The sequence below is a fragment of the Tenrec ecaudatus genome, chromosome 11 (genome assembly GCF_050624435.1).
Source record: "Tenrec ecaudatus isolate mTenEca1 chromosome 11, mTenEca1.hap1, whole genome shotgun sequence".
Taxonomy (NCBI): domain Eukaryota; kingdom Metazoa; phylum Chordata; class Mammalia; order Afrosoricida; family Tenrecidae; genus Tenrec; species Tenrec ecaudatus.
In genome coordinates, this window is record NC_134540.1 from 70,073,946 (window position 1) to 70,090,836 (window position 16,891).

At 57.9% G+C, this 16,891-nt stretch overlaps 1 protein-coding gene across 1 annotated transcript in view; it reads left to right on the plus strand.

The window, feature by feature from the left end:
- KCNIP3 (potassium voltage-gated channel interacting protein 3) overlaps positions 1-15,351 on the plus strand; it is a 41,165-nt gene extending 25,814 nt beyond the window's left edge. The window contains exons 2-8 of the mRNA XM_075562551.1: positions 2,110-2,234; positions 2,649-2,718; positions 2,968-3,038; positions 12,229-12,336; positions 12,872-12,976; positions 13,685-13,747; positions 14,217-15,351. Coding sequence (XP_075418666.1) covers positions 2,110-2,234; positions 2,649-2,718; positions 2,968-3,038; positions 12,229-12,336; positions 12,872-12,976; positions 13,685-13,747; positions 14,217-14,264 — 590 coding nt within the window. The 3' untranslated portion in view covers positions 14,265-15,351. The remainder of the gene's footprint in view (positions 1-2,109; positions 2,235-2,648; positions 2,719-2,967; positions 3,039-12,228; positions 12,337-12,871; positions 12,977-13,684; positions 13,748-14,216) is intronic.
- The last annotated feature ends 1,540 nt before the right edge of the window (positions 15,352-16,891 follow it).

The window sequence follows — 16,891 nt, forward strand, 5'->3', positions numbered from 1 at the left end:
GCTGCAGAGAGCCCGGGGACGACTGCCGTGGTGGGTGCCAAGGCCCACTGGGGACATGTGGAGGGGTTTCACCCGGGTCTCCCGCAGAGAGGGGGTGGGGAGTGGGGTCATACTGGACCCAGACGCAGGCAGGTGGGTGGTCTGGTGGTAAGAATGTGAGGTGTTTTCTCCTGAGGCTTCTGTGTCTTTGATGGAGTAGGAAGCAACCTGGGGATGGGGATGGGGAGGAGGCCCTGGCTCTTTACAAAGACCAGGGAGCGTTGAACCCGTGAGCTGGATTAAGAGAATGAATGCCGGGACCAAGGAACCCAGGTGCCACTTGAGGTCAGCATGAGCCGGAAGTATGCAGGTCTTGTCTCCGCTGGGCTCTCGGAGAGGCCCGGGCACAGAGCAGGCTTGGGCAGGGCTTAGCACAGCACGCCTGGTTGGGCCACGCTGAATGCTGGGTGCTGTGCCAGGTGGGCGCTGTGGGCACAGGTCTGAGTTTTGCAATGAGGCGGTTGAGAACTCACCTGCATCAGGCGAGGCAGCAGTGAGCAGACAGCTGTGCTATGCAGCCTCACCTCCGTTATGCAGACTCACCTTGGTGCCATGGGAGGGGAGGTACGTGTCGTGGACAATGTGCTTCCCGCATCGGCGGGGGTGGTGGGGCCCTGTCCTTCTGAGATGGCTGCTTTTCTTCGGGGTGCTGCCTGTGTAGGAGAGTGATACACACCCCTCCCTGCCATGAGCCGCAGCCAGCTGCAGGACAGGGTGGAGCTGAGCCTGTGGATTTCCCTAACTGTCACTCTTTCTGGGAGTGGAAAGCCTTATCCTCTTCCCAGGGAGCAGCTGGTGGTTTTGAATTGCTGACCTTGCGGTGAGCAGCCCAATGTGTAACCACCTCTGGACCGGGGCTCCTTAGGCTCACCACCCCAAAAGAAATTATGGAAACATAAACATTCAGGTACACAGTACAGACCCTCCGAAGTTCCTTGGGGGCCCCAAAGATAAGGGTGAGTGGTCAGCCTTTGGTCAGGTTGTGTTTTCAGGGGAGCCCTGGTGGCCAAGGCCCTCATTAGAGTGAGCTGACCTCCACCAAATGCAGCTGACCAGCATGTGCGAGGCTGCCTCCAAGTCCCCGGCAGCGCCAACAAAGGGCGTGCGTGCTCTGTTCTTGAGAAGGCTGGAGGTTCAAGTCTACCCTGGTGCTCTGCTTCGGGAAATCGGCCCTGAAAAGGCCAACGGAGTCCAGCTCGACTCACACACATGGGCAACTGGTGTTTGCTGACCGTTTTCTTAAGGCTGCCACGGACCAACACAAAGCAGCCCTGGTGGTTGTCATGGGTCACAAGCTGGGCTGCTAGCCACAGAGTCAGCAGTTTGAACCCACGAGCTGCTCTGAGAGGCACTTTCTGCTTCTGTAAAGATTTACAGCCTCAGAAACCCACAGGGGCGGGGGCAGGTTTTACTCCTTTAGGGTTGCTGTGAGGTGGAACTGACTCGGTTGTGGATGCATTTTGAGGTTTTTCATGGGCCAACAGTGAAGCCCTGCTAATCTAAAGGTCAGTGGTTCGAACCCATCACCCCCTTCATGAGAGAAAGATGAGGCTGTTTGCTCCCATAAAGGTTTACAGCCTTGGGAACCCTGTGTAGCATCACTATGGATCAGAATCGACTTGCTGGCAGTGGGTTTGGGTTGGGTGTGGTTCAAGAAGGGTGCCCGTCCCACTTTGGTAGAAATCAGGATGGGATGCTCAGAGGAGGTAGCCTGGGAATTGACTCGCTAAGATCGAGATTCACAAATCCCTGTCTACTGATTTTCAATCTCCTGCCTCGTCAGGGCCATTCTCTCTAGGACAAGATCAGCTGTAGCCCTCACCCCTGTGGGCCTTAGGCGATGGGCATTATGGCGGCCAGTGGGAGGGTCCTCTCTGGGTGCAGGAAACAGGGCAGCCAGGCGGCCCAATGCCTAGTAGCGCTGCCCCTGCCCCTGCGTGGCCAGATGGGGTCATCACAAAAGTAAGGCCCCCTCCCCTGCTTCAGCCACTTCAACCCTGGTACCCATGCTGGGGCGAGATGGAGGTGGGGGGTGGTTGTCCTAGCCTCCTGGGTCTGTGTCCCCTGCAGACAGCAGCGACAGTGAGCTGGAGCTGTCCACAGTGCGCCACCAGCCGGAGGGGCTGGACCAGCTGCAGGCACAGACCAAGTTCACCAAGAGGGAGCTGCAGTCCCTCTATAGGGGCTTCAAGAATGTGAGTGTTCCCCTGCCTCCGGGAGGGGCCTTAGAAACCTCCCAGGCATGGCAGATACCCTGGGGGCCCTTTGAGGGAGAGCTGACTTGTGAGGGGCACCAGGTAAGCCCCCAAACTGGTTTTCTGAAGACCCCTTGCCCCTTGGCCAGTCTCCGATGGGGGCCCAGGTAGTGTCTGCAGGACCCAGTATAGAATGAAGGTCCAGCCACCCCTTCCTGCCTCTCACCCTGCCCTCACCACAACCCCAACTAAGCTGCCCCCCCCAGCCAAGCAGCTAGAGGCTCAGGGGAGCCCAGTAGTGCCTCAGAAAGTGGGCACCCCCAGCAGGACAGAGAGGCCAGGCCCTGGGAGTCCTGACTTTGGGGTGTGGAGCGGGGATTGCCCAGGTCATTGAGGGGTGACTTCCTGCCGCAGGAATGTCCCACGGGCCTGGTGGATGAAGACACCTTCAAACTCATTTACTCACAGTTCTTTCCTCAGGGAGGTGAGTCTTAGACCGGGCCTCTGTGGGCCCTCTGCATTCCTCCATGGGGGCAGAGCTGGGTGGGCAACCTTTCTACCCTGGGACACAGGACAAGGATCGGGAGCCTCCCCTCCCCTCTTCCTCCCTACTGCCCCATCCTTTCAGAGGCCTGGTGCTGCCTCTGCCTCCCCTGGCAGGGTGGACCTCCCCTCGCGATGGGACAGGGCTGTCGGGTGGTCCAGAGGCACCGTCCGCACTTGCTCTCCCTAGATGCCACCACCTACGCCCACTTCCTCTTCAACGCCTTCGACGCAGACGGGAATGGGGCCATCCACTTCGAGGTAGGTCCCTGCCCAGGGGGGAGGAAGACTCCTGAAGACCTCGATGGGTCCCTGGTATAAATGGCCACCTGTGTAACCTACAATGAATGTGTGTGTGTGTGTGTGTCTAATATCAGCTGGCCTTGGGCTTGTCTGAAGTGGGGATGCTTGTTTCTGCTCAGCTCTGACCAGCAGATGGAGCTGGGAGGCCCACCTGGGTGTTAGGGACCCATTAGCATTTTTCAAAGGCGCATCACTCAAAAAGGAGACTTGCTAATGGTGAGGTTTCAGAACCTCAGCCCAGAATTTACACCCTCACCCACAAGCAGGCCTTCAGCCCAGCCAGTGCAGGCTGAAGGGATCCCCTCCACTGGGCCCAGTGCCCCTTTGTCAGGCAGGAGCACCCTACCCCCAGGAGAGAGCCGAGGCTTGGTCTGGGGTCTGGGTGCCCACGTGCCTGCTGTGTGTCTCCACTGAGAAGGCAGGAGGATGCCTGCCTCTGCCTGGCAAGCGGAGCCTGGGCTTCTAAAAATAGCCCGGGCCCCAGGCTGAAACCACTGCGGAGGGAGGAACGCCTTGGCCAGCGTGGCCAGATCGATAGCCCACCCGGCCCGGGTGCCAGGGTCAAGGGCGGCTGACAGGAAAGCAGCGGGGCCCCTGGATGCGCTGTGGGGTAATAATAGCCACGTCGATACTGCAGCCGGCTTATTTTTATGCCGCCGACTCTGGCTGGGGGAGCGCAGCCCCCCACCCCACCACCTCTGAGCCCACCAGGGGCCCCTCCCCTGGTCCTGCTCGTGTCAGCCCACAGCGATTTCAGAGTCTTTACTGTAGGCCCGCAGGCGCACACAGTCCGATGCCTGCACCCAGCCTGCCAACCACGGCCGCCCATCCCTTGCTTTTGCACCTTTGAGGAAACCACGGAGGCTCCTGGGGATAAAGCACGTGAGGGGCCTACCTAGAGTTCGTTTGTTTCCGAATTCATTATGGCAAATACGGGGAACAAAGTATTTGTCACATCAACCAACCTGGCCATTGTAACCAGTTGTCCCGGAGAGGACTCCCGTCCACAGCGGACAGACTGCACCTGTTCCCTAGGGTGTCCAAGACTGCACAGCTGCCCCGGAGCTGACCGCCTCACCTTCTCCCAGGGGCGCCTGGGGGCTTCAAACGGCCAGCCTCGTGCCTAGGAGCCAAACAAACACATGGCCCACGGCGCCGCCGGGGCGTACAATTCAGTGATATTAACTACACGTCACGATCAGTTTGCAAGTTTTTCTGTCCCCTTTGCGGCGCCCTCTCCCTGTTCACAGCCGAGGCGGGCGATTCAGAAGGGGCATGAAGGAGAATCGGGGCCTTTGACTGTTGTGTTGGTGAAGTGATGCAAGAACAAACACGCCTGTCGTGGAAGATCGCTCCTTAGCAAGTGAGCATGGCGAGACGTCGTCTCAGGGACTCAGGGCGTTATCAGGAGAGACCGGGCCTGGAGGAGGACGGCCTACGTGGGAAAGAGGAAGACCTTCCGGGAGAGAGGTGGCCGCAGCAGTGGAGCGGCCAGCCACGGTTTCCTCCTGTTGTTCACCTGGCCCTCGCCAGCCCATCTCCACAGCGCCCGGCAACATGTCCTGCCCCGGGCAGCCACGGGGCAATGTTAAGTCTGCAGACACTTGCCGACTCCAGGTGGTGCGTGGAAGTAGGGTTGGCACCTTTTTTCCTTTGGTGACTGATGGATTTCACTTAGCGGAGGCAAGATGCGGCGGGCGGTCTGCTCCCGTACAACGGCAGGGTAGGAAACGTGAGGGCCAGTCACCTCTGTCCGATGAGTGGGAAGGGACCCGAGGGCACAGTCCACCCAGCTGGGCACAGACCGAGACATGTCCTCCCCACCGCACTGTTCATCCCAACCTGGGTTATGATCCCAATGGGGGCTGGGTGGTCTTTGCTCTGTGGATGAGGCAGGGTTCGTACAGGTGGGTCTTAAATCAATCTCTCTGAGCTAAACAAGGGAGAGACGCAGAGTTGGGTTGATGGGGAGGGTGGTTGATGCCAAGGCAGATGGAAATGCCCGAGAGAGCGGAAGCAGAAACGAAAGAGACAAGACCTTCCTCCAGAGCTGACAAGGGAGAGCAAGCCGTCCCTGAGAGCCTGGGCCCCGGCTCCGACCTGGAGCCTCCTCCCTGTGAGGAGGCAAGCTCTCTCCGTGGAAGCCGCTCACTTGTGGCGCACCTGTCCCGGTGGCACCAGGCAGCCGAGACGTGGTGGCAGCTGCCAGGGCTTCCCTTCCCTTGAGAGCCGAGTCCTAGTCACTGGATGTGTGTCGCTGGTCCATTGGTCTGGTGACGGGCATTTGGGTGGCGTCCCCTGCCAGCTGCTGTGCAGAGGGCCGCAGTGAGCACGGTGTACACACAGCCTGCCGTTTGTGCTCCTACTTCAGAGCTTATGGATCTAAACCTTGGAATGGAATCCCCGGATCCTCTGGAGACTCGAGGTTTCATGTTTTGAGGAACGCCCCCCCCAAACTGCTTCCCACAGAGGTTGCATCCTTGACATTCCCACCGGCAATGGGTGAGGGTCTCAGTCTCCCCACTTCTGTGCCTCTTAAAACACCATAGCTCTGGTGATGGGTATGCGGTAGGAGCCCTGGTGGTGTAGTGGTTATGGGCTGCTTACCTCAAGGTCAGCAGTTCGAAACCACCAGCCACTCCATGGGAGAAAGATGCGGCTTGCTATTCCGGTAAAGAGTTACAGTCTGAGAGACCCACGGGGGGTGTTCTACCCTGTCCTGTAGGGTCGCTATGGGCATGGGCTCATTGGACATTCAGAAATAATATGATTTAATAGTTTCACAGAGCTCAGCACTATCCCTATCACCCGCCTCAGCTGCCTTGTGGTCATTGATTTCCTGCCCACAGAGGGCGGGGTTGTGGTCCCTTCAAGGAGGTAGACGGTGTGGTTCTAGGGGGCAGGACACCATCAATGAAGGGTGGGAGCACCGTTTGGGAGCCCTCTGCTGGTGCCATCACAGAAGACAGTTGTCACCAAAGTAGTTTCTCCACACGTGAAGTGGCTCCATATCCTGCCCCTCAGGGAGTGGCTAGATTCCAGGTGCTCTGTTTCTCGATAGCAGAGCCCTGCTGGGGTGGCCGGGAGCCCTGGGGAGTAAGCGGTGGACTGCTCCCCCAACCCCCAGTCACTCCACAGAAGGAAGACGAGGCTGGTTGCTCCCAGAAAGATGTGTAGTCTCCGAAATCCCAGAGAGGGCCACTGAGAGTCAGAATCCACTCGGTGGCAGCGGGCTTGGTTGCACACACATTGCTAACTTGGCTACACCAGCGCTGCCTGTGGAGAAGACGTGGCAGTGTGCTGCCCTACCAAGGCAGCATTGACACCCTGTAGGTTTTCAGTTCTTCGCTGCCCTCTTGCTGGGAGTCAGCGCTGATGTTAGGGCAGCGAGCTTGGTTTTGTTTGCTCCACAATAGCCTTTTCTCCCGAGAGGAGACGGACCCTTATCTTTCCAGGGACTTCCTAAAGAGCTCAATCTTCTCCCTTTTTTGGAGGGGTAGGGGGGTTCCACAAAGAGAAATGTTACTGAGAATAGAGACATCACCGCATGCCTGGCCCTCTGGTGCACCTCTCAGCCCTCTCCTGGTGGATACACGCCGCAGGCAGGGGTTCCAGTGGTCAGGGAAGAGACTGACTGCCCAGGGAAAAATCCACACCAAGCCAGTTGTTGACCGACCAGTCAGTCCCTTCCGGCTCATGGCGACCCACTGTGTGTCAGAGCGGAGTGGGTCCGTGGGCTTTTCAGTAGCCAGGACCTTTGGGAAGTCTAAGGTCCAGGGCTCAAACGAGGTACTTCTAGGTGGATTCAAACCACCAACCTCTCAGACTGCACCTGAACGCTGTACTGTTTGCGCTACCCAGGAACTCCTCCACCTTGGGCTGGGGGCTCAAAAACTGGTCCCCAAGGAGACCAGGACCTCCCTCATGACCAGACCTCGGAGCCTGCCCATGTGCCTTAAAAGCAGAAAGTAAGTCTACCTATGGAGTCTACAGTATCCCATCGTTTACATAATCTTGAGAGACGAGACAAATTCATTCGTTTGCTTCCATGGTTACATATGGCAATTTCTCTCCCCTCGTCAAGAATCTGTGCCAACCAGTGAAGGCAAAGTAAGCAAAGCTCCCAGGAGCCAAGTCCACACTCAAAGGGGGTTCCTTCCCCCATCCTCAGGGACGCCAACAGGAGGGAGCTCCCTCTGTGAGGCCGCAGGGATGCCTCACACAGGTGGGTCTTATCCACCAGCACCCACAGCAGCAGTGTCATGCTGAATCCGTGAGAGAGACTCTGACGGAGTAGAACTGCCCAGTAGGGTCTACGAGACTAAGTTTTTGTGGGAGCAGACTGCCACGTCTCTCCTGTGGATCCGAACCAACGACCATCGTGCCAAACAGGTGCAGCGTTGACATTATTATAGTCCGCACAGATTCTGTATTTGCAAATTTGCATGTACCCCGGTGGGTTCCATGGCCGTGCCCAGAGTGGTGAGAAATGGAGGTGCCGGCATGCCCGTTCCCAGCCGAGCTTGCTCCCCAGCCTACAAACCAGCCCCTTCACAGCCTGTGGAGAGCCCCGCTTGGGTGTTTTTGTTCTTTTTCGTGACGGTTGTGCTTTGGTGCTGACGTGCCCTGAGTGGCGTGCCGCGCTGCGACGATGCCTGTGCGGGAGCCATGGTGCTCCTGGCCCGGTGCTCGGTACGGATTAGCAAGCCAACAGTCCATATTCAATAAGCTCCAAGCCAAACCCACCGCCAGCAAGAACAACCTGTCTCTCAGCAACGCTCTGTGAGGTTTCCGTCTACACAAGAACAGACAGCTCGATCCGTCTCCTGTCGAGCGGCTGGTGCCTTTGAATGGCCAGCCGTTCCGTTAGCAGCCCAACACCTGCATCCCCGGGCTCCTGGCATATTCAACAAGCGCCTGTCAGCAGAAGTTGACAGGACACAAGGGTCTATGTTGACGGGGCGGCGCAGACGTCGTGACCGGAGGCTTGCAGGAACCTCGCCCTGCGTCCGCCCTCGGAGCTGCAGCCTGAGGTTCTGTGAGGCAGTCTGCAGTGACTTCACGGAGCCTAACGCCTGTGACTCAGGAGAGCGGTCTGTGTGTAGCATGCTGGCGCCTGGTCACTGCCCGGGACGGAATGTGTCTGGAGGGGTGTGGCTGCCCCTCTGCTCTCTCTTGCTGCTGCGGTCACCACCCCCTGAGCCCAGTGGTCCAGACAGGCACCTCCTCCAGCAGCGTGAGCCCACCTGGTGCTCAGGTACCTTCTCCACTGTAGTCGCCGAGCTCCTGCTCTGGATTCTGCAGGCCTCTGACGTGTGCACTTTGGGGGAGTCTCTGTATCCCTGCAGGAGTCCCTCACCCTCCGTGAGCCCTGCCTTAAGGGCAACCACGGGGGCCAGTCCCCAGGTCCCCACGCAGCATGCCCTGCAGGGTTAAGAGCAAGGAGTGGAAACAAGCAGTCCTCACACATGAAGGTGCCGTGTGCAGCCCATAGGTCGAGACGTGAGCCCTTGGATGTGGGCTGGCTGGACTTGGGGCCAGTTCTCTGTTACCCCTCTCCCTGTGCAGCTACTTCTGACCCCAAAAACCCATGCCTCTCTCACTCGCTAAGAGACCCTCAGCGGGGACATGTCTTGGTTGCTATCAGACAGAAGAGCCATCTGATGGCCTTAACACAGCGGGCGTGGGTCTGCTGAAAGAGTGGTCTATGGAGACAAGATGGAGGAAACAGCAGAATGGGTGGTCTTGTGCGGGTCTCCACCTCTCCACTCCCCTCCTCACCTTTGCCGCCTCCCTCCCCTGCCCCCCAGGATCTTTCAGACGTCCAGGGGGTGGGTGTGACACGAGTGGAGGGATCATTTTGAATCTCTGCTACTTATCTCTCAGGCACAAGCCCCAGTAACGATCAATCCCCAAATTCAGGTGTAAGAAACATCATACTATTCCTCATTTACACTTGTTTCAGTTATAGACCATAGTGCATTGCTCAAAAAGTTGGGCAAAGAATAACCATAGAAGCCAGCAATTTAAATCCTAGGTCTGTACAAGAGAATTTAAAGTAGGATAAATGCACTTGACTCACAGAGGATGGATGGATGATGGACGGACAGATGGATGGATGATGATGATGAGTTGTACGAGCCTCCAAGAAAATGATTTTTTTTTAAAGCACTTAAGGTAGGAACCCCAACAGAAGCCATGTTCAGTGTGGTACCTGTCCACCCTCACTGAGTGGTGTAAACAGATGGGATGGTAGGCATCACATGGTGGGATGGCAGGCAAGCAAAGAGAGAACTGGTCCCGACATATATGACAGCACGGATGAGCCCTGCTAATGTTAACTGAAATGAGTCAGAGGCAAAGGGACATATGATCCCGTTCATTGGAATGGGTAAGCTCTGGTTCTCCTACATGACTAGGCAGGCTTTGACTCTCCGCCCTGGAAACCAGAGTTTATGAGGACTCACCAAGGGAGAAAGGGCTCTGGTGGTGACCTGGCTCAGCTCTTGGCTGCTAGCTGAAAGAGAGGTCGGGAATTCAACCCACCAACTGTTATTGGAGAGAAAGCTACGGCAGGCAGTCTACTTCCTTACAGACTCAGTGTAGAAACAGTGTGATCAGATTGACAGGAGTTGGAATTGTTTCCACAGCAACAGAGGAACCAGGGTAAGAAGAGAGGGCGGGGCTCTTAGCTTAGGGGGCCTAGGATGCCATCAGTTAATGGTGGTGACTACTTTGGAAAAAGAACAGTAGTGATCACTACGTAACATGACCGAGGTTGTCGATGTCACTGAACTGCACACGCTTAGGTGTGGCCGTGGCAAATGTTAGGTAGCTTTTGTGAGCATAAAACAAAAAAACCCAAAACGCTGTCGTTTCTTCATTTGTGTATGTATACTCATGACTTAGAGAGCCCCATAGATGTACAGGGTCTGCTTGGGGAAAGCAGCAGTTACTGACCAGTTTGCCCTGAAAGCTCACAGGACCCTCTCTGTGCCTGGATCTCTGCGATTTCACAGCAACCTGTGCCTTGGGCAGGCTCCCGCAGGCTGTGTTCCTGTACTGGGGGACCCCAGCACTCATAGCCCCCACTGCAGGATGGCCATCGCTCATGATTGCTCAGTGTGTTAGTCTGAGTTGACTAGAGAAACAAATCCAGAGACACTCATTTATGTAAGAGAGAGTTTTATATCAAAGAGTAACTGTATATTGAGAAAATATCCCAGCCCAGTCCAGATCAAGTCCATCAGTCCGATTAGCCCATATGTCCAGTACCAGTCTATAAATTACTCTTCAGACTCACACATCATATGCAATGGTGCTAAAATCAGGAAGATTACAGGCCAGTGAGGGCAAAGCCTTTTGGATCCAGTGGCAGTGGAAGCATCTCAGCGCTGGCACGGATCTCCATATGGCTCCTCCAGCTTCAGGGCTCTGGCTCCACCAGCATAGCTCCATATAGCTTGTCAACAGGAATTTCTCGTAGAGAGAGTATGTCTGACCTCCAGTGAGCTATTTATTTCCGTAGCACCACCACATGAGGTCCTCAAGCTGAAACTTGATCGACAGGCTAAGCTCCACCCCATTCACTCTTAATAGTCTCAAGTTGACACCAGATTGTGCAACTACCACACTTGGATGCATGTTCCATGGTCTCTGGTTCTTCCTGGAATTCCTGATGTCGTGCTGTCGGCATGCCTCGCGGTCCCTTCTGAAAACCAGCTTCCCAGCCTGCCTTTCACTCCAGACACTGGATCCTGCTCCAGCAAACGCAGGGCCAACGAGTCTCTCTCTTCTACAAGAGGCCGTACCCCAAGGAGGGGTCACCAGTTGGCAACCTGCTGATAGGTTGGGCTCCACCCTACCTTCCCCTCGGAGTGTCTAGCTGACCTAGACGGTGACCATCACAAGCTCTTTCTCGCTCTAGGTTTTTCCTTTTTAAAATGGAATCCATTCTCACTCTAAGCACCCCGTGTGGGCAGCATTGTCCTGCTGAGGGAAGGTTGCTGACTCAAGCACCCAGGCACTCCACGGGAAACAGAGGCGGCGAGACTGCGCCCATAAAGACTTAGAATCTCCGAAACCCCGTGGAAGGTCACTATGGGCCAGAATCAACTGGGTGGCAGGGGCTTTGGGTTGCTTTGCTTATTTTAGAGGCGCGAGGCTTTTTAATATTTTTTTTTCTTGGTTTCTCCCAAATGGCATTCTGTGTCGCCCTTGGCCTTTCTCTCTGGTGGCCCAGGCTGCCTCAGAGCCAGGAAGGCTGACGAATACTTGAGGGGGAACCAGAGCCCCTCCGAGAGCAGTCTTCCTTTTCTCCACACCTCCCTGGAACCCCCCCTTCTCTGCTCCCCAAACCTTCCTGGGCAAGGGGGTGGGGGGGGGGGCGAGGGTAAAGACCTGCTTCCCACCAACAGCTACTAAGCAGTAGCTGAGTATTCACATTAAACCCACTCGAAGGTCCCTGTCTCGTCACGTGAGTGACACGTTCTAATGAATCATCCGCCTTCCACTCCAGAGGCCATTGCCGGCACAGGTGGGCCTATCATTATCTGGATGCTGAGCACTGTGGAGCTTCTTCAAAGGAGTGGGGCGACGCTCAGGTTGCTGTGATGTGCGCATGCTCGAGAAGCTAACTGAGGGGCTCCTCTGTCACCAGCAGAGGGCTCAAGACGCTGTGCCTTCAGCCTTCTTCCTTGAGGAGATCAGTGTCTGCCACCTTATGCCACCCCCGCCACACTCCACTCCCACACTCATCCACTCACACGCAAACACACACTCACACTCATCCACTCACACTCAAACACACACCCATGCTCCTCCTCTCACACTCACGCATATGCACAGTCATACACTCACGTTTGCACTCATACTCAGGCTCGTACACTCACTCATACACATGCGCTCACACACTCATGCTCACTCATACTCACACTCATACACTCACTCATGGTCACACACTCACACTCATACACTCACACCTGCATACTCACACTCACTCTCACACTGGGCTCACCAGAATGAATGCCATCTTCCCACTAGTTGTGGAGGCACCTCAATCCCCTGGAAGCCCCAGGGCAGACTAGAAGTAGCAGCTTGGCATTAGGCCCTCGCTCCTCACCCTCCCTGCCCTCCCCTATCCCCTTAGGACTTTGTGGTGGGCCTCTCCATCCTGCTGCGGGGGACCGTCCATGAAAAGCTCAAGTGGGCCTTCAATCTCTACGACATTAACAAGGATGGGTATATCACCAAAGAGGTACCAAGGGTGGCTGGGGCCTCCTCCTCCCCTACCAGTGCCCCATACCCTTCCTCCTTCCTCTGCTCCCTCCCATGGCCCTGTCTGCCCAGAGGTGTGGCTCTCAGCCTGGCCCTGGTGGAGGGGGGACAGATTGCCTGCAGACTCTCTGCCTCCCCTCCATGTGCCCTGGACCCCTGGGCGCAAGTGTGGGTTGTACCCCTCACCAAGTATTACCATTCAGTTCCAGGCGCATTCCAGATCACGCTTTCTCGTGGGGAGGGCCTGGGGGAGAGCAGGGCCTGGCCTTGGCTCCAGCAGAGCAGAGGAAGGGGTGGGAGGTGGCTGGTCTGAAATAGCCTCAGCTGCTGTGTCCACATCTGGAGCTTCACATAACACTCTAAGTCTGCCTTCTGTGGGAGAGGCATGAAAAGCTGGCCACCCCACGGGCTGGACCCCTGTCTTCTCCCCCTGGCTGACACAGCCCCTCACCCTGTGGGGTAGCCCCTTCCCCTTGGGGACCTAGCGCTCCTCACGCTGGCCCGGCCCCCTCCAGGAGATGTTGGCCATCATGAAGTCCATCTACGACATGATGGGCCGCCACACCTACCCCATCCTACGGGAGGATGCACCTCTAGACCACGTGGAGCGGTTCTTCCAGGTGAGGGCGTTCTCGCCGGGGTCTGGGGGTGGGGGGAAGGGTGGCCTGGTAGAGGATGGGGCTCTTACTTTTGGGGCACACTCTGAGCCTCCCCACCATGAGGAGGTGAAGCATATGGCCCAACCCTTGGCTGATATCAGAAGCCCCTGAGGAATGAGTTCAAAATACTCTTCTGCTCCCCTGAGGCACCCTTCAGGGGCAGGCTGAGGCTTGGGCTTTGGAGGCACCTAACCACCTCCCAGCAACCCCCCCCCCCCCATGCATGCAATGACCCCAAGATCGAGTTGGGCTCTCTACAGAGAAAGGCCGCCCAGCAGGGATGGCTTTGCCCTGTGTCTGTGAGGATGGGAATCCCCACCTTGGGCCTCTGCTGTTCCTTCTGCCTTGGCTACCTGTCAGGGGACACTTTCTGAGCTGGGCACTCCCAGACAGGCAGTTGGGAAGTGGCTGAGGGGGCCCGCCGGGGAGATGCCAGCCCTGTCAGCTGTGGAGGCAATGAGGGGCCTTCATGTGGGCTAGAACTAGGGGAGGGGGCTTCGGGGGCGAGTTGGATGGGAGCCGGTGTTCTAAAGTGGGAAGCAGGGGAGTTGAGTGCTGCCTGGCCTGGCCGACGGCCTGCCGTGCTCACCCACATGCCCCCCAGCCCGCAGGGGCAGGGGCCATCCTGGTGGGCACAGGCTCACCCACCGTGGATGACATGTGTTGCAGAAAATGGACCGGAATCGGGACGGGGTGGTGACCATTGACGAGTTCCTGGAGACCTGTCAGAAGGTAGACCGGAGCAGGGCCCTCCGCAGGCTTTGGCAGAGGGCTGGCAGAGGGTCTCCTACCTGCCCAGGGCTCTTCACATCCAATCCTGCCCCTGCGAGCCTGCCAGCTCTCCTCGGGCCTCCCTCAGCTCCTCCCCAGGCCATTTGAAGCAGGGGGCTCCACGCTTGAGTTAAACTCTGGCCACCTATGTGTGGTCCCTGAGCCCACCCTCACCCATGCCCACCAGCCCACCATGCACTGGGCCCACTGCTTCTCACTCCTCCCAGTGGGGCCCAAAGGAGGCTGGCTGGCCCCCAAGCTGCGGCCCTTCTCTGCAGAGCCCACTTCCAGGACCCTGGCCTCAGGCCCAGGAGGGTTGCTTGGTGGCCTGTGGCCTCTGTCAGGTGTGCGGCTGAGCCAGCCAGCCAGGCTGACGCCCTTGCCCTCCCCCGGCTGCCTGAGCAGCCTCGGCCCTCTTCTCTGCCCCCAGGATGAAAACATCATGAACTCCATGCAGCTGTTTGAAAACGTCATCTAGGAGCGCCACCTCAGCCCCCAGGGAGACCGCATCCTGCCAGGACAGCCTCCGCAGGAAACTCCTTTTCTGATATAGTGACACATGGTGAACTCTTTGCTCCAAAACACACACACACACACACACACACACACACACACACACACACACCATTCCTCGGGACGGGCAAGCAAGCACCATCAGGCGCAGACAGCAGAGTCTGGCTGGGAGCGGGGTGCAGGCGGTGACAGAGGCGTCCTCAGGGGTGAACAGCAGAAAGAATCTGGGTAGCCCTGCAGTGAACAGGAAAGGGGGTCCAGACCAGCCCCCAAAGCCAGCGCCCTCCTGTCCCAGCCCCTGTCCTGCCGACCCCCTTCTTCCCACCACGCAGTGGACCTGGTTCCGGGGACTCCTCTGCCCATGCAGTCCCCCTTCTCCCCTCAAAGCCCTGAGTGCCTCTCACCATAGGACCACACAGGGGCAGATGGGGGAGGGGGCAAGACAGTTCTAACTGGGATAGGAATAGTGCTGGGGGGCGCCAGCCTACTTGGGGCAGACCTCTTGTGGGGCCACCTCAGGGGGTGCGGTATTGGCCCTTCTCTGAGAGGTAGGGGTATTTACAAGTCTAGGAATTGGGTTTGGGGTGCAGAATCTAAGTGCAACTGCTTCCCACCTCCCCTGGGACTGCAGGGACCCGCTCTGGCCCGGTCTTGGCTTAGGAAATACTCGGGGTGATGCCATCCACACCCCTCAGGCTCCAGACTGAGCATCCCTTTCCCGGGGGTCGGTTCCCTGGGGTCCTCGGAGGAGGCCAAGTGGCTGAGGGGGTGGGAGCAGGGAGCCGGGCAGAGGCTGAGAGCTAGGCCTCATCTCCCCTTCTGTCTTGCCCGCTCAGCAGCTTGGCTGAGCACCTGTCTTCTGAAGCAGTCCGGCCACCCCAGCCCTGTACACAAAAGCACAAGGCCCCCGAGGGGAGCCAAGGACACGGTCTTCCTGGGGGCCAGGCCCTCCTGGTGGGCTGCAGGTGCCCTGACACTGGTGGCTGCAGGGAAGGTGCTGGAGGTCAGAGCAGAGGGGACTCAGCCCAGCCCAGCCACACTCAAAAGCACAAAACCCACCTGGGGGCGGGGGGGCGGGGGGCTGGGTTCCGTTTGGGGGATGGAGGCCAGTGCCAGAACCAACAGCGAGACAACAGAGACCCTCTGGGCATGAGAAGGAAGCACCCTGCCCTGGCCACCCCCAGACCCCTTCTGCCTGGCCAGGGACCCCCCCACATACACACCCGACCGAGGAACATTCCAACACAATACATTCCATCAGCCCCTGTTCGGCTCTGCTCAGGAGTCCCGAGCCCCAGGAGGCACTAGCCAGCCGCCCAGTTGAGCAGGGTCTTTGGAGGAAGCCGTGGGCATCGGCCAGCCTGGGCCTCGGAGCCCAGGTCCAGGCACTCTGCGGACACAATCTCCGGTCTGACCTGTCCCTCTCACCTCCCCCAGGAGGGCCTCAGCTTTCCCTGCCTCAGGGATCTCCTCCCTCCCTGCCCCACCCTCCCGAGAAAGACCCAAGGTGCCCCCAGAGAGGGGGCTCCACCAGACCCTGCCTGGTCAGCCTCAGGCCAGGCTGGCTGTGTGTCCCACCAGGAGGGGTCTGTCTGCCTCCACGCTGGCTGGGCGAGGCGGCCGCGTGTCTGCATGGGGAAGCGTCTCCCTTGGGCACAGCCTGTTCTCAGTGCCCACCAACATTCAGTCTGGTATATTTTAATAAAATAAAATCGCAAAGGAGAAGAGCTGTGTCTGAATTTCGCGTGGAGCAGGGCGGCGGTGCTTCGTGGGAGGCTGTGAGTCCGAGCGCACCCCACAGTTCTACTGAGCGCGGGCGGGACGCACGCATGGCAGGGCCTGGTTCGCCAATAATCCCTGCTCTGTGCACAGGAATTACGTGCCCAGGAATTACGGGCACAGGAATTACGGGCCCAGGAAGCGGTGGGCGGAGCCGGGCGGCAGGTGACTTGCTGAGATGTCTTGGGCCTCCTGCCAGATCCCTGTCCTTTCCCAGCTCAGGGCAGGCAGTCTGTCTGTCCCCTGGAGTCCGTGCCGACTCCGGACCGTCTGCAGGCCAGGGTAGAGCTGCCCCTGCAGGTTTCTAAGACTGTAGCTCTTCCCAAGGTTAGAAAACCTCATCTCTCTCCTGTGGAGCGACTGGTGGCTTCGAACTGCCACCCTTGTGGTTAGCAGGCCACCTCGTGAGGACTCCACCCGCCCCCTGCAGCACCTTGCCTACAACTGTGCAAGTCAACAGGCCCGACACAGAATTTGCTTTCAGTGGTTTTTAGTTTCACAAGCGCTGACGGGTTGTCTCTGATCTGCAAGGCTGGCTGTTCGAAACCACCAAGCTGCTCCTCAGGAGAAAGAAAAGGCGTTCTCCAGTCAACAGCCGGTCTCGGAAACCCACAGGCACAATGGCACCCTGTCCTCACAGGGTGGCTGTGAGTCAGTCAGCATCGACTTGAGGGTGGGGAGGTCAGGGAGGTGAGGAGGCTCTTCACAGGGGGCTCTGGAAGAGGCGCTGTCAGACCTTGACTGTGGAGTGGGCCCCACTGCTGAGCATGTCACCCGGCCACAGTAGGCGGGGACTTCGTGAGGGATGGAGAG